The sequence below is a fragment of the Leptodactylus fuscus genome, chromosome 7 (genome assembly GCF_031893055.1).
Source record: "Leptodactylus fuscus isolate aLepFus1 chromosome 7, aLepFus1.hap2, whole genome shotgun sequence".
NCBI classification, from domain to species: Eukaryota; Metazoa; Chordata; class Amphibia; order Anura; family Leptodactylidae; genus Leptodactylus; species Leptodactylus fuscus.
The window spans coordinates 66,017,541-66,044,637 of NC_134271.1; the positions used below are offsets into that span (position 1 = coordinate 66,017,541).

The following is a 27,097-nucleotide window of genomic DNA, read 5'->3' on the forward strand; positions in this document are numbered from 1 at the left end:
CAGGATAATGCGCCATGTCATAAAGCTGGAATCATCTCAGACTGGTTTCTTGAACATGACAATGAGTTCACTGTACTCCAATGGCCTCCACAGTCACCAGATCTCAATCCAATAGAGCATCTTTGGGATGTGGTGGAACGGGAGATTCGCATCATGGATGTGCAGCCGACAAATCTGCGGCAACTGTGTGATGCCATCATGTCAATATGGACCAAAATCTCTGAGGAATGCTTCCAGCACCTTGTTGAATCTATGCCACGAAGAATTGAGGCAGTTCTGAAGGCAAAAGGGGGTCCAACCCTTTACTAGCATGGTGTACCTAATAAAGTGGCTGGTGAGTGTATACTTACAACAACATTTCACCTTTTTAATATAAGCATTTATAGGGCTTCCAAATGCCTCTATGTAATAGAAGAAACATTATTTTAACTTTGGGTGAATTAACTACACATTACTGGATTGAAGCTTAATCTGTTTTTTTGCTATTGTTGTGAGTGGGGTTTGCTTAAACCTCCTGAAGACTTGCACCCAATTTTTCTTCAGTGCTGCTCCAATTTGTGATTTATTTGCCTTATTAAAGAAGAATGTTTCCTTTTCCTCTTATTAGGATGTTTTCCTCCTTACCTTCACTCACTCTCTTGTCACTAATGGCACTGTATCCAATCCTGTCTCTCACACAGACGTCTATGGAGTGGGGTGGTGAAGGAGTCTGCTGCCAGCTAGCAATTGATTTATTTCCTCATTCTGTACAATGATAGAACATTATATTACTAAATATAGTAGATAGAAAAGAGCTACCTTAGATGTTAATTTTAGCAGAGCTTAGCAGCAGCCTCCTGCTCTTCCTTCTTCATGGACATCTGTGTTAGGCTGGGTTCACACTAGCGTCAGTGTCCGATGCTAATGTCCACGCTAGAGTTTAGCTGCAGACACTAGCTGTGTCCGTTTACAATTTGCATTATTTTAAATGGGATATCATATAGTGTCCTTTACTGTCCTTGGGTGTCCTTAATTGTCCGTTTACAAAGGTGTCTGATTTTTCAAGTGGACAGCTAAATCCTATATGTAGCTCACGTAGAAGTAGCTCATCCTGATAAATAAAACAAAGAGTTTTTCTTTAACCCTTTCCTGATGTCGGGTAGTTAAATATAGTGCCTGCACAGGAGCTGAATGTCCAAGATGAGATTTAAAAGGATTCTATCACTAGAATTCCCTTTTTAAACTAAATACACGTAGGAAAAGCATTAAGACAGGCTATTCTTCTCTTACCTTTCTTATTGTGATCCGTGCCGCTGTTCCTTAGAAATAACTTCTATCTTCCTTATGCAAATGAGTTTTCTCGCAGCACTGGGGGCGTTCTCCAGCGCTTAAACAGCACTGGGGGTGTCCCCAGTGCTGCTGGAAAACTCTGTCGGCATGTCGGCCACAGGAAAATGGTTGATGGACATGCACAGTCGGCACTTTTTGAAGAAGAGGATCTCAAGAGAAGAGGTGTAGAAGAAGACAGAGGCATTGCTGAAGAGTTTTCAGGCAGCACTGAGCGTCCCCAGTGCTGCGAGAAAACGTATTTGCATAAGGAAGAAAGAAGATATTTCTAGGGAACGGTGACACGGATCAGAATAATAAAGGTAAGAGAAGAATAGTCTTTCTATTTAGTTTAGAAAGTGTATTCTAGTGTTAGAATCCCTTTAACCCCTCAGATGATTTTGTCAGATGTGACCACTGACATCTGAGGGATTTTTTTTTTTTACTTAGCCTTTCCGTTAGAAGTACCGAATAGCTTCTGTATGGCGAGATTGTGTGAGCTGTTCGGTTACTATGGCAGTCAGAGCTTTCTGGAGCTTCTTGGGCCACCCAATGCTAAGTTACTTTTGAGCTCTACTTGTAGCTGGACTCAATGTTGAAAATGGGATGATTTGTGGTGGGTTTGATATTTGCCTTTTAAAAGCTCCTTCAGTACTTAATTGGTCCATAAGAAATTTGTTTTGGAGAATTGCTGTTTGTAAGTTTCTGACCTCATAAAAACTTCTAAAGTGTAATACCAACAGAAATATGGTAAATATTAGTTATGATCTTATTTGGATAGTTTGTCATTCTATCTGAAACACATGAAATATCATTTTGGAAATGGCAAAATTTTTCACAAAATTTCCTATTTTTCATAAATAAATGCAAAACATATTGACCAAAATTTACCAGCCTCTAAGGCCACCTTTGCCCATTGGATCAGTTCAGCCATTGCTGAGGTGTACTGATCCAGGGGAGAGCCCACTATCCAGGTGAAAACTCATTATGTTAGAACTGTAGGGTCATCAAGTGTACTCTGCTGCTATATGGTCGCCACTTCGTGCCTCTTCTAAGATCTACTGACTGGACACTTTTACACCCTCTGATATTGGTCTTGTCACAAAGTACTAAAGGAGGCAATTAACTAAACTTGCCACTGCATTTCTCTTCCTACCCATAGGACTGCTTTTGAATATCCCAAGGTCTGGTCTGTGCCCCCCAATGGAACAAATGTGAAAATAGGATTTTTATTAGGCTCTTTTCATACTGCGTCGTTCAGTCTGTTGTTCCGATCCATCGTATAGACTTTAATCTTCTGTAAATCTTTTCCTGCCCAGATGCTGTTGTGTTGCATTGTCATCCATTGAAGGCTGGTGTGTGGCATTTATAGAGAATTACAGAGAATTTTTTATGACCAATACATTGGTCATAAAAAACTTGCCACTAGTTTTTTCACTTAAATTTTGACACTTTCAGGACAACTCAGTATAGAATGTAGCGTGTAGATATGACATTTTCTTTAATTACTGGAATTATACTGACAGAAATGAGATGATGCATAAATGTTCTAGAGGAATTATCTCTACAAAGTAAGACTTGAGAAAATCATGATACAAGTTGACGTAAAGATCATTATCTAATGACTAGTTTTTCTCATTCAGTTGTTTTTTCACCACTACAGGAGGGAAAGATATCCAATTCTTTGGACTGTGTCTCACCCCAGATATAGGAAAGTGTGGGAAAAAAATAAAACTAATTAACACTTATTTGATTGTCAAAGAAAGTGTAGGGGTTAATGTAACTAACTTTGGTTGTCTAGTTCTTTCTTTGTTAGTATTCTAGGGTAAGTGAGGGGATTACTAGCTACAAGTCAACTTAACCTTTTGACCAAATTGCCATTTTTAGTTTTTTTTTTGTTTGTTTGCTCTATGACATTATGTGCACACACAGGCCACCTACACATACACTTGCTGGTGAGTACATTTCTGCTGCATGTAAGTGACTTGTTAGTTCTATATTTAAGGGGTTCATCTCTACTGTGATATTGAGCCCCTCTTCCTTTTTTCAGGCCAGTGACATCATGTCACATGGTCATTCTCCAACTTAGTTCCACAGTTACTATACGTTCTATATTGATGTGCTGGATAAGTAGTGGAGGCGGCAGTAATTGATATCACAGTCCTGCACAATGGAGAGGGCTGTGGTTCTTACTCGGTTCTCTGTATACGCAATGAAACGTTCAGCTTCCTTTTCTGCTCTGATCTAACATCAGTATCAGGCAGGCAGGGAGATTAATGTGTTCTCTGCTCTCTCTCTGAGCAGGTAAAGTGTTTTTTTTTTTTGCTTATTTCATTGAAGGACACAGCACCATGAGTATAGACCTGGCCACTTGGAATAGCAAAAGATGTCTGCTCTGCTCCTGGGCTATATATACCCTCTCCACAGACACTATGCTAGCCAGTTTTAGCCTAGTGTCCGTATGAGGCAGACACGACCTGACTTGGGTCTTTCTGTGTTACATTGTTTTTATTTTTCTTTCAGGTGCACGGGGTTCTTCAGAGTGTACTCCACACTAGTGGTACCCCCTGGCAGAGCGCTCTGTAAAAGAGCCGCATCAGTTGCTGGAATGCTGGTGAGCCCACTCCCATGTTCCTGCCCTGGGCTGTTTTGGTTGTTTTTTTTGGTTCAGGAAATGTTGGTGGAATTGATTCCGTGTTTTTTCTTTGCTTCTCTGCCCTACTGCTGCAGTCAAACTGGCTAGCATAGTGTCTGCGGAGAGGATATAGCCCAAAGCCAGAGCTGACAATTTTTTGCTGTTCCTAGTGTCAGACTCCTAGTGTCTGGGTCTATACCCATGGTGCTTGGTCCCACAATGAATACGACAAGAAAAGGATTTTACAGTGAATGCAAAAATCCATTTTTTTCTGATCTTTATTGACATGTTCAGAGTGTTTTGCACTGTTACACCCCCCTGACCTTGGACTATAAGACAAAGGCTCTCTTTAGCGAAACTTTTTTCTTACTAAAAAGTTAGGCTTCTCGTCTGAATCCATGCTTTATGGTTGTAGTCCCCTGACTCCTGTATGTGTTCCTGGCGCTTCACATCTCTCTCCTACGCACTTTCTTTGCCTGTGTTCAGTCCCTGTTTGGGAAGTTTGTGTGGGGTTTGGCTCGAAGCAGACTGTAGTTTTGGATGTTGACCCACAATAAAAGTGAGAGGGGCATGGGTTTACCCTACCCTAGGCTGTATTATCGCTTGGCTGTCCTGTTGTGCCTCTTTGACTGGCGCTGTCATGGCACGGACAAGCACTCGGTCTCCATAGATGCCAAACTGCTTTCCGCTTATGTCCTTTCCCTGCCCTGTGCTCCAGCCCATTACTGACCCAACACTATTAGGTACTCTGTGTTGTTCATGCACTTTCTTAGTATGTGAGATGCAGTGTGTGCAAGTGGTCTTGTTGCCAGGGTTCCTGGCCCCCTCGTCCTCTTTTTCATAATGCCATGTTCCCCCCCCCCCCCCCCCCAGGCTGCTCCGCAGATAAATTCCTTTATTGGAGGATTGGAGACGAAGGTTGCTTGCGTCAGGTTGCTGTTATCTTGCTTCTCTGGCACAGATGCGTGCTTCTCACCCTGACCTCCACCTGTCCTGGTTAGAGTATGGTCAACTCGCTTCCTTTCTTCGTAACTCCTCTACCTCCATGACTGATTTGGAATCTGCCCTATCTGCCCTATCTCACACAGACATAACCCATCTGCACTCTATGGCATCCTTAAGGATTCTGCACCTGGGAATCTGTTCTACACTGGTTCCTGGGGGTTGAACCTCCATATGTGTCTCTCCCCTGCTGACCTTGATAAGTCTTTCCTGTTCACGCATTAACTTCTGTTGCCTTCTGTTGTGAAGGGAAAAAATTTCAAAATACCGACTCAATGGTACCGTTGTCCCAATCTCCTCCATAGGTTCTATCCTGGTGTGTCTGACCAGTGTTGGTATTATGGTTCTGAGAGAGATACACTCTACCATATCTGGTGGGAGTGCTCTGTCCTTAGGCACTTTTGATATGCTGCATTTGCTCTGTACACTAAAGTGAGTGGCCGAACTCTCACACCCTTCGAATGGCCCTTCTCTCCATTATACCTGGGAAAGTCTCTGCAGTGAAGAAGGACCTCCTGTGATATTTCCTCATGGCTGCCAGAACAGTCACTCCTAGGCAATGTCAGAGCACTGCTGTGTCCACCATGGTCGAGTTTTTACAGGAGCTTTTCCTTATCTGGAGAATAGAGGCCCTGGTGGCAGAGGACTCACCTGATCCTTCCAAAATGGAGTCTCTCGGGCAGCCATGGGAGGTGTTTCTGGAGTTCTCCTCTTTCTTTTCTTAATGTGGGGATGTCCTTCTCTTCTGGGAGGTTTGTCGTTCTCCTCTGTTACTTCCTCTTTCCCTTTCGCCTCTATATGTCTTCCTTTTGTCCTTGTCCTTTCTGTTCTTTTTCTTCTATTATTTTGTGTCCCCTGGTCCCTCTCTCCCACTTGTCGTCCTCCCACTCGTTTTTTATCTTTTGGTGGATGGTATTATAGTGTTTGTCCCATGTCGCTGAACCCCTGTTTACTTTGTGAAGTACATCTAATTATCAGTTAGTGACTTTGATGAACAAAAGGATCGACTTCAAGCTGAAGAGAATAATCTGCTCTTTACCCATCAGTATCCAATATACATGGCGCCCAGGACAACCCCAAAGACCCCAAAACTGCTCGTTTTGGGGTCTCGGCCAAAATAAGGGGTAGAATTCCTTTATAGAAGCCAAACAGCCCTTCACTACTATCTTCTTGAAACAGTCTCCTAAACTTTTAGAACTGGTCGGATCAGACTTACGTCATTGGATCTGAAATCGTGTTTTCACCACATCTGGTGGGTGCATCAAGAAAATTTCCACCAGGCCATCTGGTGATGACGTCACCAATTATAACCTAGTGTCCCAGGATGACCAGTTTCTGTTTTCCCCAGATACTACATCTTACATACCCTGACTGAAGATTAAAAATGTAAGTAAAATTTACTCAGTTTGAGTAAACTTTAATTTTTTTTTCCTCCCAGAAGAAGAAACAAACTGTGAAAAGACAAGATGTGGAAAGTGAACAATCATCTCCTGAAGTCTATAGTTCTCCTGTGAAGTCAGAGTTTCATGTCACAGAAGGTAGGTATGATGCCTTGTGATCTGTTCTGTATATATAAAGTTCGAAGTGAACTGTTTACTGGAAACCATGTGCATTTAATGCCCGCAACTATTGGATATGGTAAGTAGCGACTAATTCAGCTGCAGATTGGAACGCCTCAGCTTTGTCCACTAACTTCTACAGGACTGGTTTGATCTTTTGTTGGATGATATTGTATGCAGGTAACAGTAAAATACATAACTAAATAATGCTGCTCCAAAGTTGCCTAAATGCTAGTGCTATACAGAACTGTCGCAACCATAATCTTCAAAGGTAATGCATTTTGAACCCCCATACAGTAGTAGTGGTCACATTCTTGGGTGCCAGGGCAATTTCTTCTATACTTTGGGATAGTTGCAAAAAAAAAAGTGAAAATATTTCATTATTAATTCCTAATTAAATTTGTACTTTGATAAAATAAGGAGCTTCCATATAAAGCATTAATAATAACTGTACTCAGGGGTAACATAGAGTTGAGTGACTAAAAACATATTGCTCTCAAGTCCATGACAATCAACAGAATTATTTTCTGTGGTTTTGGAAGTCTGTTGTGCTAGATTATTAATTAAGCCTGTAGCTTGGCAATTCAATTTTGGAAGATTTCTACTAGTATCATTTTACACAATTGATTTGACTTGGGAAAAGATCATTTTCTATTTTTATGCCAGTATCTGTGTCTCTACTGCTAGACGCCATAGATATTCCAATCATGTTTTTTTTCTTTCCAGAACACTTTTTTTTTTTTTTAAATTTCATGTGCCATGTAGTGTTGTATTTCAGACAGGATTATAAAATATTAATTGAATAGCTGGGCTTTGCTTGTTCTAGCACAGGCCCATCCTGTTATGCTCTTTCTTCATACTTGCTTTTACCTACATGTACAAGTACACAACTTGCTGCTAGTAGAGATAGTTATGATAAATGCAAATAAAAATTTATCATAATTTTGGCTTCCAAGAGGTGCCTGAGCACTTTCACTAGGTTCCTGCATGTCCCTGACTTGGTTCCCACTAGTGCCTTTGTGCACTATTCTTAGTTTCGGCCAGGTGGCTGTCCATCCCTGTCGGCTCTCCTCAGGTGCTTGTGCACCCAAATCTTGGCTCCCACATGACACCTATGTACTTGCTGTCTTCACTTCCACCAGGTCCCTGCTGTGGCTCTTGCTCTGCTCTGGCATTGCAGGACTATTACAGTCCTATGAAAAAGTTTGGGCACCCCTATTAATCTTAATCATTTTTAGTTCTAAATATTTTGGTGTTTGCAGCAGCCATTTCAGTTTGATATATCTAATAACTGATGGACACAGTAATATTTCAGGATTGAAATGAGGTTTATTGTACTAACAGAAAATGCGCAATATGCATTAAACCAAAATTTGACCGGTGCAAAAGTATGGGCACCTCAACAGAAAAGTGACATTAATATTTAGTACATCCTCCTTTTGCAAAGATAACAGCCTCTAGTCGCTTCCTGTAGCTTTTAATCAGTTCCTGGATCCTGGATAAAGGTATTTTGGACAAACAATTCAAGTTCAGTTAAGTTTGATGGTCGCCGAGCATGGACAGCCCGCTTCAAATCATCCCACAGATGTTCAATGATATTCAGGTCTGGGGACTGGGATGGCCATTCCAGAACATTGTAATTGTTCCTCTGCATGAATGCCTGAGGATTTGGAGCGGTGTTTTGGATCATTGTCTTGCTGAAATATCCATCCCCGGCGTAACTTCAACTTCGTCACTGATTCTTGAACATTATTCTCAAGAATCTGCTGATACTGAGTGGAATCCATGCGACCCTCAACTTTAACAAGATTCCCGGTGCCGGCATTGGCCACACAGCCCCAAAGCATGATGGAACCTCCACCAAATTTTACAGTGGGTAGCATGTGTTTTTCTTGGAATGCTGTTTCTTTTTGGACGCCATGCATAACGCCTTTTTTTATAACCAAACAACTCAATTTTTGTTTCCAAAATGAAGCTGCCTTGTCCAAATGTGCTTTTTCATACCTCAGGCGACTCTATTTGTGGCGTACGTGCAGAAACGGCTTCTTTCTCATCACTCTCCCATACAGCTTCTATTTGTGCAAAGTGCGCTGTATAGTTGACCGATGCACAGTGACACCATCTGCAGCAAGATGATGCTGCAGCTCTTTGGAGGTGGTCTGTGGATTGTCCTTGACTGTTCTCACCATTCTTCTTCTCTGCCTTTCTGATATTTTTCTTGGCCTGCCACTTCTGGGCTTAACAAGAACTGTCCCTGTGGTCTTCCATTTCCTTACTATGTTCCTCACAGTGGAAACTGACAGGTTAAATCTCTGAGACAACGTTTTGTATCCTTCCCCTGAACAACTATGTTGAACAATCTTTGTTTTCAGATCATTTGAGAGTTGTTTTGAGTAGCCCATGATGCCACTCTTCAGAGGAGATTCAAATAGGAGATCAACTTGCAATTGGCCACCTTAAATACCTTTTCTTATGATTGGATACATCTGGCTATGAAGTTCAAAGCTCACTGAGGTTACAAAACCAATTTTGTGCTTCAGTAAGTCAGTAAAAAGTAGTTAGGGGAATTCAAATCAATAAAATGATAAGGGTGCCCATACTTTTGCACCGGTCAAATTTTGGTTTAATGCATATTGCACATTTTCTGTTAGTACAATAAACCTCATTTCAATCCTGAAATATTACTGTGTCCATCAGTTATTAGATATATCAAACTGAAATGGCTGTTGCAAACACCAAAATATTTAGAATAAAAAATGATTAAGATTAATAGGGGTGCCCAAACTTTTTCATAGGACTGTATGTAATGCATGACAAGACTTCATTATGGATTTGGAATCCTAGAAGCAAATAACAGAAGTGTGGATTAGAGTTAGCCTATTTTATTCTCTGCTAGAAACACACATTTCCACATCCATAAATCTCTCATAAAAATGTTTTATATCTCTTTCCCAGACTTCAAAAGCAGAGGACATGAAAACATCATCATCATTTGTAATTCTGATTATACCCTCTCTTAACCTCTGCGGCAGAAATCTTCACTCATTCTGACATTTGTAGTTTGTTGATAAAATGTTTTACTTATGAGATTCAGATCCGTCTTGCACTTTAATGTGTTATCTGTCTTATTTATAAATGCTACTGCAGAAGAGCGTTAGAACATCAACCGAATGACATATTTTTCTACACCTTTATTTATTTTTATTTTAATAAAGCTCATTTATAAGAACTAGCACATTGAAGGAGAAAGAGCCAGCATATATTAGCATTCCTCACTATTTCTGTCTGTTCTATATCACATCCTCCTTTATTAAAGGGATCCTATCATTGGATACCATTTTTTTCTCAATAACACGTAGGAATAGCCTTAAGAAAGGTTATTCTTCTACCTTTAGATGTCTTCTCCACACCACCGTTCGGTAGAAATCCGGGTTTTCTTCAGTATGCAAATGAGTTATCTCGCAGCACTGTGGGCAGTGCCCAGCGCTCAAACAGCACTAGGGGCGTCCCCAATTCTGCGAGAGACCTCTCCAGCAACGCCTCCATCTTCTTCTGGAACGCCCTGTCCCTGTGTCTTCTTCTGTCTTGGGTTTCAATCTCCTAGGCCTCCGGCAGAGCCGACGGTGCATTCCCGGGCCACAAAAAAATGGCTGCTTACACCAGCTTACTGTGTAAATGGCCACAAGAAAATGGCCGCTTAAACCAGCTTACTGTATAAGCAGCCATTTTCTTGTGGCCCGGATATGCCCAGTGACGCCTCTATCTTCTTCTTGAACGCCTTCTCCCTGTGTCTTCTTCCGTTCTGGGTTTCAATCTTCTAGGCCTCAGGCAGAGCCAACTGCGCATATCCGGGCCACAAGAAAATGGCTGCTTATACAGTAAGCTGGTTTAAGCGGCCATTTTCTTGTGGCCATTTACACAGCAAGCTGGTGTAAGCAGCCATTTTTTTTGTGGCCCGGGAATGCACCGTCGCCTCTGCCTGAGGCCTAGAAGATTGAAACCCAGAACGGAAGAAGACACAGGGAGAGGGCGTTCAAGAAGAAGATAGAGGCGTCACTGGAGAGTTTTCTTGCAGCATTGGGGATGCCCCCAGTGCTGTTTGAGCATTGGGTACCGCCCCAGTGCTGCGAGAGACCTCATTTGCATACAGAAGAAAACCGGAGTTTCTACTAAATGGCGGTGCAGAGAAGACATCTAAAGGTAGGAGAAGAATAGCCTTTCTTAAGGCTATTCCTACGTGTTAGTCAGAAAAAAGGGTATCCAATGATAGGATCCCTTTAAGTTTGTTTTAGTCATTTTTGCAATTGTAGGAGCTTTTTGGCTCAATTTCCTGTATAAAACTGAATCCCAATCAAATTCATCATCTATGTCATATGAGCAAGTCAGTGTATGGTACTAGGAGGGATCTGTTAGGAGGTAGAAACTGCGTAACTTCCTAAAATGAAAGGGCTGTGACTCTCTAATAAACACAAGAATTCCTTTAGTGTTGATATCTGGCTCTGAATATCTCCCATACATCTATGGAAGTGGTACTGACTCTCTAACAGGCATTCATTTATGCCTTAGTAAATATGGTTTGGAAAATTTCTAGTTAGAGAATTTGTGAAAGGGAGCTGGTGACTTAAACAACTTCATTTAAAGTTGCAATATGCAGACTTTACCATATGTCTTCTCCTCCTTTGGCGCTTTATTTTTGGTAATTCTGTGTGTTTCCTGTAGAATGTGAAGTTGATGCCCCAACAAAGTCTCCAATTCCTCATCCTGATTCAGAGGAAAGCAAAGAACAGACAGAACAACTGGACAGATCAAGTAATTTGTCAATTTTCTTACTTGCTGTAGTGCTTGTAGAATTCGGTATCACTGTTGAATTTAGAGTATGTTCACATGGTGGAAACCTTTTCCGCAGTTTGACTTCTCCGTGTGGCTAGCCGAATGAATGGGCCTAATCAGGAGGGAGGCTGACTCAGCCGTGGAATCCGCAGTACGATAGAGCCTGTTGCTTCTTTTTCCCGCTTGCTGAAAAAATCGCTAGCAGGAAAAAAATGTCAAGGACTTCCATTGAAATGAATGGGAGGTATTTTTGCAGGCGGATTTTGAGGTGGATTCCGCGTCAAAATCCGACTGCGCAAAACTCCGTGTGAACATACCCTTAGGACTCCTGCAGCCTTTCCTCCTTACTTTCAATGAGTTGTACAGAATTATAGTCCGGTGGTTGGGCCCCATGGACTTCTATCTCCCTGTGCCTCTGATATCTGTTAACACTGAAACAGTTCTCTCCTAAAAGTGTAAAGGTCCATTCATACTGAGTTTTTTGGCGAGGATTTTTGCGCTGAATCCGTGTCAGAATCCAGGTGGAAAAAGAGTCTCTGCATAGAGTTCTATGGGTTCCACTAGTTTTTTTTTCCGCTAGCGGAAAAAAAGCCGCCTCCTGCCTGCAAAAACCAACGCAGTCAATGGGAGGCGGAAAATCCTTATGGAATTGGCAAATTTCCTAATTCCTGAAGCGAATTTGCAAATTCCTTGCCCAAAAACTCCGTGTGAATGGAACCTTTGGGCTAGTTCACACGGAGTTAAATGAACTCCATGTGTACACATTCTATCGCAGCTAGCCGCGACGGGATGCCGATGTAGCGCACTGGTATCCCTTCACGGCATTCCGCGATGGATTAGGCCCAAATGAATGCGCCGGAGCCTGACAACGAGGATGCCTTGGCTGATTCAGCTGCGGAATCCACGGCAATATAGGGCAATATTCCGTTACTAACTAGCGGAAAAAAGAAGTGAGTGGCTCCCATTGAAGTGAATGGAAGCCATTTTTGGCAGCGGATTTCGAGGCAGATTCCACGTCAAAATCCGCTGTCAACTTCCCCCCTGTGAACTAGCCCTTGCTCTGTTTTTAGGAGAAGGTATTGCCATAATATGTCATCATATGAAGGGCTCAGCAAAGAGTCCTTGCTGCAATTTAGTTCAGAGGTGCATGGACTTTTACTGCACCCATACATTCTTTGTGTAGGTGGCTCTGCATACCAAACAGTATTACAAAATCTAAAGAGAATGCCATATTTCTATTAATCTTTCTTTGCTTATTCTATTATATAGATTTTTCTGTGTTAACAAATCAAAGAACTGTTGAAAGGCACCAAAGCCAAGAGAAAGACTTACAGCAGCGTGCAGCGACTGAGCAACTAGCAGACCGGAACCTACATCTAACTTCTCAAGTAGAAGAGCTGAAGCAGCAAATAAAATCTTTGCATGTGAAGGTGAAGAATCTAAAGAATGAAAAGAGAGGTTTTCAAGAATTGTTAAAAAATTCTTATGCAGAAGGTAAAAATCAAAACAATAAAATGATAAAATATACAAGTACTATAGATTGGGCAAAAATGCTAAAGTATTCTCACAAGTACTAAGCATGCATAAAAGCTGCACTTAAGAGAACTTTTTTAGTATGTTTTTACATTCAGCTTTTGTCATTAAAGACAGTAGAGAAACTCCACCACATCTTTTCCCAGCTAGAATAGCATAAAAAAGTTATGCAAAAAAGTAGCAAATCATGCATATTTATGTAATGTACCTACCATAAGCCCTTTTCTCACACATTATTTTTTTTCAACCTTTGTACCGTATATACTCGAGTATAAGCCGACCCGAATATAAGCCAACCCCCCCTAATTTTACCACAAAAAACTGGGAAAGCTTATTGACTCGAGTATAAGCCTAGAGGGGAAATGCAGCAGCTACTGGAAAATTTCAAAAATTAAAATGACCAGAGTTTTTGGGCGCAGTAAGTGCTGGGGAAGGGGAGGGGGTGTTTTGGTTGTCTGTCTGCCCCTTCCCTGAGCTTGAGGACTGTTTGTTTTTGTTTTTTTTTGTGGTTTTTTTGTCCTCCCACTTGGAATTTAGCCTGGCTGATTATAGCGTATCTGCAGTGCTCCTATTAACCCCTTCCCGACGGAATATGAGCAGTGCAGATACCCTATACTTAGCCTGGATGTAGTCAGGCTGAATTCCAAGTAGGGGGGAAAAAACTCAGTCTCGGGGAAGGAGCAGTTAGACAATTTTTTTTTCCCCGCTACGGCATTTACCATACAGGAAAAATATATTTACAGGTATGTAAAGCGGGTGTTATTTGACACAGAGATAACTAACGTGTATGTGTTTCACAGTATTGACAGTATTAGTTTTATATGTGTTCTAGGGAAAGGGGGAGGATTTGAATTTTTAATACTTTTTTATTTACTAATACTTTAATTTTATTTAATTTTTTTTATTTTTTTTTATTTTTTATTTTTTTTTTGCATTTATTAGACCCCCTAGGGGTCTTGAACCCCAACGGGTCTGATCACTAATGCAATACATTGCAAAAATTGTCATTTCTTTTGCAAACTGCATAGAGCAGCCTGCAAAAGAGAAGCACTGCCAGCCGGGGAGCCTTTACAGGAGCTCTAAGGGGAATCCCCAGCCGGCTGGACCTGAAGGAGAACTGCAGCTGGCCGCTGGCAGGAGCGCTGAGAGGAATCTCCGGCAGAAGCACTTCTGCCCGCGGCCAGCCGCAGTTCCTATCTAAAGGATCGCACTTGAGAGAGCGGTCGCGCCCGCTCCCTCCTACCTCCAGCAGCATAGCGGCACCTGCCTGGACCCCTCGTACCGGAATATCGTAGAGCATCTCCGCTGTAACACTTAAAGCGGAGATGTCCTAGCTCATGCCTGCCATCTCTGATTGCAGGGAGCTCCGACATTACCGCTGTAAAAGTTACAGCGGAGGTGCCGGTTGGTATGGTGACCGCTCTGAAGCAGAGCGGCGCCATTATAGTTACAGACACGGTATCCGAACCCGGCATACAGACATCGGGGCGGGTGCCGGGCCACAGCATCGCCACGCTCATAGCAGGTGCATAGCGATGCTGTTAATTTCAAACTGCAGAAGTACTTACAGTACTTCTGCTAGCAGGTCCAGAACACAGATACATGCCGGGTGCGGGCCTGAGCTTATGTGGCCACGTCACCCGGCGTGTGATGGAGTGGTGGGGGCTGGGGTTCGTATTCCAGCCCTACTAGCAAAAGTACCGTAAGTACTTCTGCAGTTTGAAATGAGCAGCATCGCTACGCTCCTGCTATGAGCATGGCGATGCTGCGGCCCGGCACCCGTCTCGGTGTCTGTATGCCAGGTCCGGATGCCGGGTCTGTAACTATGATATTGCTGAATTAACGTAATGACCCGAGTATAAGCCGAGGCGGACTTTTTCAGCACAAAAACTGTGCTGAAAAACTCGGCTTATACTCGAGTATATATGGTATATGCTTTATTAGAAAAACAAAAACCTATGTTATGTTGCTTTTTTGTGAAATGTTAAACATTGTTATTTTTCTTCCAATTTTCTACTCTTATAGAGAAGTCTGTGTGAATAACATATTAATTATAATTAAAGGCAGTTATCTTATGTGAGTTATAATGGAAATCTATGCCATTTCCTAACTGGCGTAGCTTTCCATTCAGACGCAAGGGCATGCACCTTATTTATGAAGAACCCAGAACCTCTTCATAAATCAATTGTGTCCTGCACCAGTTGGGGCCTTTACTAAACCTGACACATGAAAAACCATCCTTGGGCTGAGACCCCACGTTACGGAAACACAGCTTCTTCTGTTGAAGATTTTGCTGTGGTTTTTTGAGCCAAAGCCAAGAATGGCTACAGAGGGTATGGGAAATATGTAGGAAGTTCTTATACTTCTTCCTTCTGCTAAATCCAATCCTTGCTTTGGCTCAAAAAAAGCAAAAAAATCTGCAACAAAAGAAGCTGCGTTTCCACAACATGGGGCCTCAGCCTTAAATGGATTGTTCAGCCAACTTTTAATTCAGCTGTGGGCATTGAAATTATACATTTTTTTCGCTGCCCCAGCTGATTTAAAAGTTAAAGGGGTTGTCCAATTTTGCCTGGACAATCCTTTTAATAAATTTTACCCTAGTGTGTGAAGCTATTCTAACTACACATTGTGGGGTAGCGACTAGACTCACTGATTCATTGATAGAGACTCTAGTTGTTCTCTGCTTATGTAATTTTCCTCTCTTACTTAGTGGAGACAGCGGAGTTGGTTTCTCTCAGAGAGCAGGCACAAGAATTAGTGGACGAGAATGATGCTTTAAAGACTACTATCCATCGACTGAATGTGGAGCTGAGCCGCTATCAAACTAAGTATCGTCCTTTATCCAAAGAGGAGGTAATAACGTTTTAAGCCATTTTTTAAATATAAATTATACTTTACCTATCTAAAAATTGCAGTGTCTTTTAAAGACAACCTTTTAGCTCTCTGACATGTTTGTTGCAGCAAATAATTTTATTTATGAAATAACTCTAGAGCATCTTTTGTTAAGTTTTTGCCATTCATCTGCTACTTCTTCCAGGAGTTTATGAATAAATTGGCAAATCGGCATCGCTCCTGTGTCAAAGGAATGTATACTTGAGTAGTCTGTAGTCTGATATTGTCAGTGTTGATTGGACAGCGTAAGAAATGACACAATACAAAGTTCTAGAAATAAAATTATTTTAGGACGAGCACAAGTGTTTGCTAATAAAGACATGTCAGGAGAGGTGACAATTCTTGTTTAAGTAATATCTACAATTTTTCATAAATGGCAATTACAAGTTGAATCAGGAGATGTAGCAAAGGGTGAATTTTGTTAACAACCTGCACTTGTAAATGGCTGGCTCTGCATTAATATCCAGGGGTTCCAATAGTCAGACCACTTCAATCTAAAATTGACAACTTATCTAAAAAGGGCTTTATAGGATTATAATACAGTTGGTCTATCCTTAGGTCATCAGTATCAGACCTGTAGGGGTATTGCGGCTTCATTACTGCTTACCAAGCACATCACATTATGCTAGGTTCACACCTGCATTTGTGTTTCCGTTCTTCGGGTCTGTTTGGTCTCCATAGACTATAATGGGGTCTGCTTAGTTTCCACCCAAAAAATGCATTTTTCAAGCTGATTCAGGGACAGAATTCCCCAAGAGAGACCAGGCACAGGTTTGAAGCCTTATTTTGTATAGTGACTGTACTTGTGTTTATTCAAATAAATGGGACTGAGCTGATATGACCATGTGTCCAATGAACATGGCATGTATAGAGGAAGCTGCAGGTCTTCTTTAAACAGGTCAGCAACATAATAGTCCTGGAAATCCCCTTTAAGGATGGGCAATCAGTTTTTAAAAACCTGGGTAACACCTTTAAACGTTTTTGAAAATTTATTTGCAGTGGTCCACAGCAGACTTTTGTCTGTAATAAAAACAATCGGCGATGCTGAATTTTTCTGCTGGTTCTCAGCTGAAACTGGTAGTGGAAGGCTTGGCCAGCCTGTTTCTGATAATCTGCCATTTTGCACAACTGCATTCTCTTCTTATACTTCTTTAAAACTATTTCCCTGACCTGTCAGTTTAGATCATTTGTACATATGAAAAAAACACTGTATCATAGTCCTACAGTGTTGATAGATCCATCATGTTAGTGTAGATGGTGTTGGATAAATTTTTAAGCATATGTCCAGCTTAGTTAATGAAAAGCGAAAAGCTGTACCTTAGTGTAATTGATATCTGTATTCTTCAGTGTTTTACAGTTACTGCATGCCCATGGGGTATGTGCATATGTGTATACTGAATAGGGAAGTATCACATCTACTCTGCTGCTATACTAGATATACTCGTAGTCATATCCCAGTACATCAGAGGTCAGCAACCTTCAGCACTCCAGCTAATCTACAACTCCCAACATGCAATACTTGCCCTGATTTTATTAGAACTCTAGTAGAAGTGAATGGAGCATGTTGAGAGTTGTAGTTTCACAACAGCTGAAGTGTTGAAGTTTGTTGACTCCTGCAATACTCTTTTGTATGTGTTCTATTTAGTAAGCTTGTTGTTTTATTCAAGCTTTGTGCAAGAAGGGAATAAAACAAAAATATATATAGCCCACTACATAAGGAATATTTAAGGGAATTGCTAGAACAGCAATTCCCCAGTAGCTGCTGGTGAACCCTGGGAGGAAGGGAACAACAAGACATTGAGTCTTAAGCTGAACCCGTCCCCTGTCCCTGCCTACTCGCCTCACTGCCGTAGGCGGCAGAGGACAATTGAGGGAGCATCCCTTCTTATGGTATAGGTGATAACACAGAACGAAGACAAGACAAACAACAACAAATGGGAGGTCAGCTAGCCAAGGAATTGGAATCAGATGAGCAGCGCAGTACAGAATCAAAATCCAAGAGAACAGTCAAAAGAAACCCCAAAGGTCAGAAATGCAAATACATTAACAGTAATAGTATAGAGCCAGCACAAACAGAAAGGCAAATAGCAAGCACAAAGGTGAGTGTGAGAAGACAATGAACCCACCCCAGACTTGATTGGAAGATAGGCTGTCAATCACACAGGTAAGGCTGAAATGAACTATTTTAGGAGCAGAGGGAAACAAAAGTGTAAGAGATGGTTGTGGTGGAAAATCAGTTACAGAGGTGAGGGAATAGGACAGTGTTCAGACAGTACTAGAAGAACCTAAAGCAAGGAATTATAGCCGGACACACCTTCTGCGCCGTAGCATGCGGCCGAAGGATGTCACCAAAGTCCAAACGGGCAAGGATGTTACAAAATACATGTCCATGTCAGTGGACATTGCCAATGTAACTAGGAATTAAATCTATCATTGGCTATACTGTTTGTACTCCAAGCAGTCAGAAACAATGTAAAAATAGTGACTTCTCCATTTATTTATGATAATCCAGAAATAGAATAGTTTCTTTTGACAAAATGGATCAGGAGACAAGGTGGCATCATTAAACTGGGTGTAGAAATTCTGTTGCAGACATATGTGCTGTTAGCTCCATTTCTCGACTTTTAGTATTGTGCTATAGTCACAGCATAAATCCCGTGTCTAATGAAATTGTCAAGGTCAATTGTGGCTGTATCTTTCTAATCCAGAATTAATTCTATTGGAAGAAAAACATTTTCTGCCCTAATAAATTTCACTTCGTTTCTGATCATCTTCCAGTATGAGGCGAGTATTTTATTCCAGATCACATGGCTTTCTTGGCCTTCTCTCTGAAGTGACATTTAAGTCAAGACTGAAGGACGTATTGTGTCCATGGAGCTTCTGCTCCTTATCAGCCTTGTGCTATGCCTCTTGCTGCTGCAGTGTGCTGCTTGTTGGCCACAGCTTGTGCAGTGGTTTCCAGCAATAAATAATGTAGAAACCTTTCTCTGCCTTGAGTGTAATGTAATCTGCATCCTACAGGAGCAGGGAAACACTTGCAGCTCTGAACCGCATAGTTGAACTCACCAATTCATTGTAAGTCTTCTGTATAAATTGTGTGTTAACCTCAACCTTAAGAAACAGCTGTAACGTAATGATGATAAAGCTAAGACAGGACAGTAGTATAGAACTTTCCACAAGTATTGAAGAGGTTGTCCGGGATAAAAGTAAATTCTACCTGGGGCAACACAGTGGCTCAGTGGTTAGGACTGTATCCTTGCAGCGCTGGAGTCCTGGGTTCGAATCCTGCCAGGAACAACATCTTCAAGGTGTTTGTATGTTCTCCCCATGCTTGTGTGGATATCCTCCCATATTCCAAAGACTTACTGATAGGAAAAAAAAGTATATTGTGAGCCCTACAGTGTTGGCCAAAAGTATTGGCACCCCTGCAATTCTGTCAGAAGATAATACTCATTTTCTTCCAGAAAATTATTGCAATCACATATTCTTTGGTATTATTATCTTCATTTAATTTGTCTTCAATGGAAAACCACAAAAAGAATTGTCAAAAAACCAAATTGGATATAATTCCATAGCAAACATAAAAAAGGGGGTGGACAAAAGTATTGGCACTGTTTGAAAAATCATGTGATGCTTCTCTAATTTGTGTAATTAACAGCACCTGTTACTTACCTGAGGCACCTAACAGCTGGTGGCAATAACTATATCACACTTGCAGCCAGTTGAAATGGATTAAAGTTGACTCAGTCTCTGTGCTGTGTCCTTGTGTGTACCACATTGAGCATGGAGAAAAGAAAGAAGACCAAAGAACTGTCTGAGGACTTGAGAAGCAAAATTGTGAGGAAGCATGAGCAATCTCAAGGCTACAAGTCCATCTCTAAAGACCTGAATGTTCCTGTGTCTACCGTGCACAGTGTCATCAAGAAGTTTAAAGCACATGGCACTGTGGCTAACCTCCCTAGATGTGGACGGAAAAGAAAAATTAACGAGAGATTTCAACACAAGATTGTGCAGATGGTGGATAAAGAACCTCGACTATCATCCAAACAAGTTCAAGCTGCCCTGCAGTCCGAGGGTACAACAGTGTCAACCTGTACTATCCGTCGGCGTCTGAATGAAAAGGGACTGTATGGTAGGATACCCAGGAAGACCCCACTTCTTACCCAGAGACATAAAAAAGCCAGGCTGGAGTTTGCCAAAACTTACCTGAGAAAGCCAAAAACGTTTTGGAAGAATGTTCTCTGGTCAGATGAGACAAAAGTAGAGCTTTTTGGGAAAAGGCATCAACATAGAGTTTACAGGGAAATAAAGAGGCCTTCAAAGAAAAGAACACGATCCCTACAGTCAAACATGGCGGAGGTTCCCTGATGTTTTGGGGTTGCTTTGCTGCCTCTGGCACTGGACTGCTTGACCGTGTGCATGGCATTATGAAGTCTGAAAACTACCAACAAATTTTGCAGCATAATGTAGGGCCCAGTGTGAGAAAGCTGGGTCTCCCTCAGAGGTCATGGGTCTTCCAGCAGGACAATGGCCCAAAACACACTTCAAAAAGCACTAGAAAATGGTTTGAGAGAAAGCACTGGATACTTCTGAAGTGGCCAGCAATGAGTCCAGACCTGAATCCCATAGAACACCTGTGGAGAGATCTCAAAGTGGCAGTTTGGAGAAGGCCCCCTTCACATCTCAGGGACCTGGAGCAGTTTGCCAAAGAAGAATGGTCTGAAATTCCAGCAGAGCATTGTAAGAAACTCATTGATGGTTACCAGAAGCGGTTGTTCGCAGTTATTTTGTCTAAAGGTTGGGCTACCAAGTATTACGCTGAGGATGCCAATACTTTTGTCTGGCTCATTTTTGGAGTTTTGTGTAAAATGATTAATGATTTGACTTTTTTTTTTCATTCTCTTTTGTGTTTTTTCATTGAAAGCAAAATAAATGAAAATATTAATACCAAAGAGTTTGTGCTTGCAATCATTTTCTGGAAGAGCAAGAGTATTATCTGACAGAATTGCAGGGGTGCCAATACTTTTGGCCAACACTGTATATGGGGATCACAGTCTACATTAAAAAAAAAAAAGGAAAAAAAACAAAAACATAAATTCTACCCATTAACTAAACTCCCCCCACCTAACTTCTAATTTACATCAATTTAAAAAAAAAAAAATTACCTATATCCCTGGGGCGGTCATGTGATTGCTGCAGGGACACTTTCTGATAATCCGGTGATGTTCCATTTCACCGCTTCCGTAACGGAACACCTAGAAATCACTCAAAACACTGCTAAAAGTACAAGTGCACCCTTGTATATGGATGTACAGTCATGGCCAAAAGTTTTGAGAATGATACAAATATTAATTCTTAAAAAGTCTACTGCTTCAGTTTTTCTAATGGCAATTTGCATATACTCCAGAATGTTATAAAGAGTGATCAGCTTAACAGCAATTACTTGCAAAGTCAATATTTGCCTAGAAAATGAACTTCATCCCCCAAAACACATTTCAACATCATTGCAACCCTGCCTTAAAAGGACCAGCTAAAATCATTTCAGTGATTGCTCCATTAAAGGGGTTGTCCCATCACAAGGATCATATCTATACTGCTTATTAATTTGGATGTAAGACTTTTCCTAAATACACTGCTTCAGCAAAACTGCTTTGTTTGTCCACTATCTTACTTTCCCCCTACGCCAAACAGCAGCACAAGATGGGGTATTCCTGCCCCTGTGTGCTGTTAGGACAGGTGGAACTTTTAATTAGCTAACAGTTTTTCCCCCTATAAGAGGCCAGAGCGACCTCCTCCCCCCTGTGTTTTTTTTCTGTCCTGTGCGACTAGACAGGTGGAGGAGGCTGTGGCCTCCTCTAGGGTTTAGAATAAGGTGTCTTAGATCCTTTTTTCTCTTTCCCTTCTTTCTGAGTGAAAGATCTAGGTTTATACTGCAGTCTTTTGTCTTACCTGCCTTGGGCAGGTTACTGACTTTTTCAGCTGCAGTTCATTTACTGCCCTGCTGTAAGGTAAGCCGTGTCCTCTTTCAGCTTTCCCTCTGTGTTCACTGCAGAGACTAAAAGCACTAATTTCTATTGCTATGGGCACTCTGTCAACTTCACAATATGGAAGTCGATGCACTGCCATTATGGTAAGATCCAACCAAATTTTTTTTTATTTCTTGCGGTTTTTCAATGTGCATTTAATTCCTAAGTGGGGACTTTATGCTGTGAACCTAAAAGAAGGGTTCAGATACCTATGTACTTTCATTACTTATTAGGTGCATATTTGCTTATTGCTCACATGATGGTGGATGCTCTAAGGCATTTTGTTGTAAGGTTATGCATGTCTGCACTGCTGTCAGTACGGGGTCCTCCAGCTAGGAGCCCTTCATTTATTGTTGTCATCTCCTGGGTGAAGGAGTACATGAGATTTCTGGTAAGGTTCCCTCTCCCAGTTTTCATAAGAGGTCTTACTTAGAAATAGAAGCCCTAGTGGCTCAATCTGTAGGGGTACAGACTTGTATGCCTGAATCCACTGTATCCTGGGTTCAATCCCAGTTGCACTTTGCATTCGTGATATGAAAAAAAAAAAAAAAGTTAATAAGGTACTTGTGGTTCTCATGGTCCATTCACATGGAGAACGTTTCTAAACTTCATGCTGGACTCTGTCTGCTTGAAAATCTCCCTCCTCTAGGTGGGAAAAGATCATATCAGCAGTGCATTATCTATAGGTGATACAGCGGGTTTCCATCCTAACTGCCAAAGGTTACTGGATCTTATGTCAGAGTCTGCAGTTGCAGTCCCTTGGGCCATATAGCGCATGCGGCCTGCAGAAGGTAAGTCTGAGGCCTGGAATCACAACCCGTGGGGCCTGGAGGGGCTTCATTTTAAGGGCTGGATGTCCATGTCCAGATAGTCTGGACCCTGTTGACCACAGAGACAGCCCTCTTCGGTAGAGCGCGCATCTACAGGAGATTCCCATACGGGCAATGAGGAATTGGATGGAGGAGGCTGTGTCATCCAGCTGACAAAAAACTCAGCAGTCTGGGTCAAGCCAATTTAGTTATTCCTCAAAGTTTGTCTTTCATCCAGATGGTGTTCCATCTTAAGGACGGGATGTCCATGGTCCAGCTAGCGCTGGACCCTGTTGACTATAACTCCTCTCTCTCACTAGTGGGGCGAATCTAGAGAAAAGTTCCATAGGAATAAAGTGGAATTGGATGAAGAGTTCAGGGTCCAGTTTACCTGGACCATGTTGCCCACTGATGCATCCCTCTCTGGTGGAGAGTGTCCACGGTCCAGCTAAGGCTGGAACCTGTTAACTACCTATGTCTCCCTTTCTGGTGGAGAGCACATCCAGATAAGCGTTCCATAGGAGGAACATGAAACTGAATATAGAGTCCACAGTCCAATTTATCTGGACCCTGTTGACCACTGATGCATCCCTCTCTGGTGGAGAGTGTCCACGGTCCAGCTAAGGCCGGAACCTGTTGACTACCTATGTCTCCCTCTCTGGTGGAGAGCACATCCAGATAAGCGTTCCATAGGAGGAACATGATATTGAATGTAGAGTCCATGGTCCAGTTTACCTGGACCCTGTTGACCACTGATACATCCCTCTCTGGTGGAGAGTGGCCATGGTCCAGCTAACGCCAGACCCTGTTGACTACCTATGCCTCCCTCTCTGAGGAGAGCACATCTAGATCGGCTGGGTATGCTATTTGGTCTCATCATATGTCTGCCTGGTCATGGCTTATCCATCGGTCCTTCAACTTGTTCAAGGCGCCTCCAAGGGATCTTATTGTCCCATAACTAGACGAATGGCTCCTAAAAGCCTGGTCAAAGGAGGTGCTTGCCACACAGTTGGAATCCACTGTGGCTTTCCTAAATGAGCTGGGCTGACTAATAAACTGGCAGAAGTCGGTAGTGGTTCCATCTACCCCGATTCAATTTCTGGGGTTTATCTTGGATTCTCTCAGCATGATGATCTCCCTGCCTCCTCCTTGGAAGGAGAAGATTGGTCAAGCGGCTCATCACCTATCCACAACCCGGAAGGTTACTATCAGGACCGCCATGAAGGTCCTAGGTCTCATGTCCGCAGCCATCAAGGCAGTTCTGTGGGCCCTATGGCACATGCACCCCTTACAGTGCGAGATCCTGAGAGTCGGGAACCACAGTCCTTCGGGGCTACAGAAGCCTATCCAGTTATCCATCAGAACCTGTCGATCACTGGCTTGGTGGTCCCAGCTCAGAGACGGGAAATCCACGGTCCAGACATCCTGGACCCTGTTGACCACAGATGCCTCCCTCACAAGATGGGGAGTGCTTCTGGGGGAGACCCCGGTACGTGGGACCTGGAACCAGCTTAGAGAAGGCTCATTTGTCCAACTTGCGAGAGCTCACTACGGTGCACCGTGTGCTTCTAATGTTTGCACCCCACCTGCAAGGGAAAGCTGTGAGAGTGAGAACAGACAACTTAACAGCAGTCCGATATATCAGCAAACAAGGGGGGAACCAGATCCCCCTCGCTTCTGCAGGTGACAAATCTAATATTCTCCTGGTGGAGAGGAATCTTTCACAACTATCAGCGGTTCATATTCAAGGTGAACATCCTTGCGGATCAGCTAAGCAGAGGCCTGGTGACGACAGGCGAATGGTCCCTAAATCCGGACATCTTTCATCATCTCACTGAGATGTGGGGTCTCCCCGAGGTGGACCTGATGGCCACCCAGTACAACGCCAAAGTGACGAGGTTTTGCTCCCTCTACTGGGAAGACAATCCTTTGGCGGCAGATGCCCTGTCAATACCTTGGAGGTTCAAACTGGCATACGTTTTTCCTCCTATTCTGATGATTCCGAAGGTATTGGCGAAACTCAGGCAGGACCAGACTTCGGCAATAGTGATCATGCCGTTCTGGCCAAAAAAAAAAAAGGGCATGGTTTGCCCACCTCATCCTAATGAGTCAAGGGACCTACTGGAGGCTTCCACAAGTCCAAAACCTGGTAATTCTGAACCGACAGCTCTGCCAGGACCTGGACAGGTTCAACCTCATGGCCTGGAGGTTGACCGCATCGTATACGGAGAAAGACGATTATCCCAGGCCGTTCTAAGAACGTTGGCCCATTCAAGAGCGGATTCAACTAACAGGAGTTACCAAAGGATCTCGGATAGGCAGCTTAATAACTCTGCTATCGAATCGGTCTTGGAGTTCCTACAGAGTGACCTGGATAAGGGGCTAACTCCAGCTACCCTGAAGGTTCATGTTTCAGCACTTTCCGCTCTTCTAGGGACCTGGTTATAACAAGATCCTCTATTAAAGTAATTCCTTAAAGGGGCCTCTAGGCTTTGCCCTCCGATGCAGCCCCCTGTCCCGCAATGGGACTTGGCTGCGGTTCTTCAGGGGCTTTGTTCTCCCCCCTTTGAACTCTTAACAGAAGTGGACTGGAGATATCTCTCCTACAAGGTAACCTTCTTGTTGGCAATTACCTCTGCCAAAAGGGTTGGAGAATTACAAGCTTTGGCTGCCTCGGAGCCATTCATTACCTTTTTCCCTGATAAGGTTCAACTTGGGTTCATCCAGGGATTTTGTCCTAAGTTCGCATAGATTTGCGCATATATTTGGATTGTACAGCTTCCTTTCGAAGAACCTGCTCATCAATACCTACGGCCATAACAAAGGTGTTAAAGCCTCTAAAGCCACCCTGTCAAGATGGATCAGGGAGGCCATCGCTTGCTCTCTTCGCGCTCAAGACCTACCAGTACCGGAATTGGACCAACTTCCCGGTCAGAGAGACGCTCTCTCTCCTTAGAGCAGATATGTTCCGCTGCTTCCTGGAGTTTTCATCTGATGTTCGCCAGACACTGCAGATTGGACTGGCGCAGCTCAGAGGCCACAGCCTTCGGACATTCTGTCTTGGCATCTGCTTGCCAAGATCTCCCACCCTAGTTGGGATTTTACTTGCTAGATCCCCATCTTGTGCTGCTGTTTGGCGTAGGGGGAATGGAAGATTATAAAGATAATCTGTTTTCCCTTAGCCCAAACACACATAAAGAGGCCAATACTGCATAGTGTGGTTACGGGACTTAACTCATATATACAAAGAAAACAACCATATCCACAAATAAATATAAAAGTATATTTTATTACTATCCAATTAAAAAGTTTTTCACATGGACATACAATAATACATTACATAAATAACTTAAAGTAAACAGGCTAAACCGTAAGGTTTATAGGTGCCAGCAAGCCAAAGTGATGTGGGTGAGACAAAGACATAGGTATTTGAAGTCAGTATTTAGCCATGGGCACGGCAACTAACGGGTTAATTGAATAGTATACATGCATACATATATACCATGATAGAAAAAAGGACAACTAGTCCATTAATATGTAAAGTTACACATGGCATAACAATCAAAACTGCCGTTTTACACTGTTGCTCTGCTATAGGTCTTAGTACGCCTGCGTGAGATTACAACTAGCGATACTGCATTTACTCAAGTGTATAGGTGTACGGACTGTTCTATCTATGTCATCTACTACTCTTTAATACTATTATTACAATATCGTAGATGGAAAATAGGTAACAGATCCGTAATAGTATCACAAAAATTACTAAGTGTTTATGTATAAACCTGATCCTAATTATAAAATACTATAACCCAAGATTATAAATAGATTATAAATAGCCCAAACAGCAGCACAAGGCTCCCTCCCATTGTTTATGGTAATGTTTGTATTGTTATATTGCCTTTTATACTTTTTGACTAACACAGGGGGGGGGAGGTCGCTCTGGCCTCTTATAGGGGGAAAAACTGTTAGCTAATTAAAAGTTCCACCTGTCCTAACAGCACACAGGGGCAGGAATACCCCATCTTGTGCTGCTGTTTGGGCTAAGGGAAAACAGATTATCTTTATAATCTTCCATTATTCAATTCATTGTTGACACAGCCCTTGACTTATCTGCTCAAAAGGCAAGCTAATTCAATTGTGTTCATTATGGCAGAGACCTGCAGTGTCTGTATGTAACACAGAATGGAGTTGCTGCTGCCTGTACTTCATAGTCCAATATGGGTAGGCGGAGCTACACACAAATATGGGGGCGGAGCTAAACTGCAGGTTGCATGTGAAACCTCGCCCACCAAATGATGCAAGAAACCAGGAAGAAAGAAGATTTTACAGCAGTAAAGACTGGTGAGTATGCGAGCTGGGAATACCCCTTTAACACAGGTGTGGGTGTTGATGAGGACAGGGCTGGAGATCAATCTGTCATGATTAGGCAAGAATGACACCACTGGACACCTTAAAAGGAGGCTGGTGCTTGGCATCATTGTTTCTCTTCTGTTAACCATGGTTATC

The 27,097-nt window shown here is 42.4% G+C and overlaps 1 protein-coding gene across 3 annotated transcripts in view; it reads left to right on the top strand.

Moving 5' to 3' along the window:
• Nucleotides 1–27,097, top strand: part of CEP89 (centrosomal protein 89) — a 106,970-nt gene that overhangs the window by 12,238 nt on the left and 67,635 nt on the right. For 2 of the 3 annotated variants that reach the window (XM_075282032.1, XM_075282034.1), the window contains 4 exons: nucleotides 6,381–6,480; nucleotides 11,221–11,310; nucleotides 12,601–12,825; nucleotides 15,575–15,717. In XM_075282032.1, coding sequence (XP_075138133.1) covers nucleotides 6,381–6,480; nucleotides 11,221–11,310; nucleotides 12,601–12,825; nucleotides 15,575–15,717 — 558 coding nt within the window. The remainder of the gene's footprint in view (nucleotides 1–6,380; nucleotides 6,481–11,220; nucleotides 11,311–12,600; nucleotides 12,826–15,574; nucleotides 15,718–27,097) is intronic. The other variant, XM_075282033.1, reaches the window with a different exon arrangement.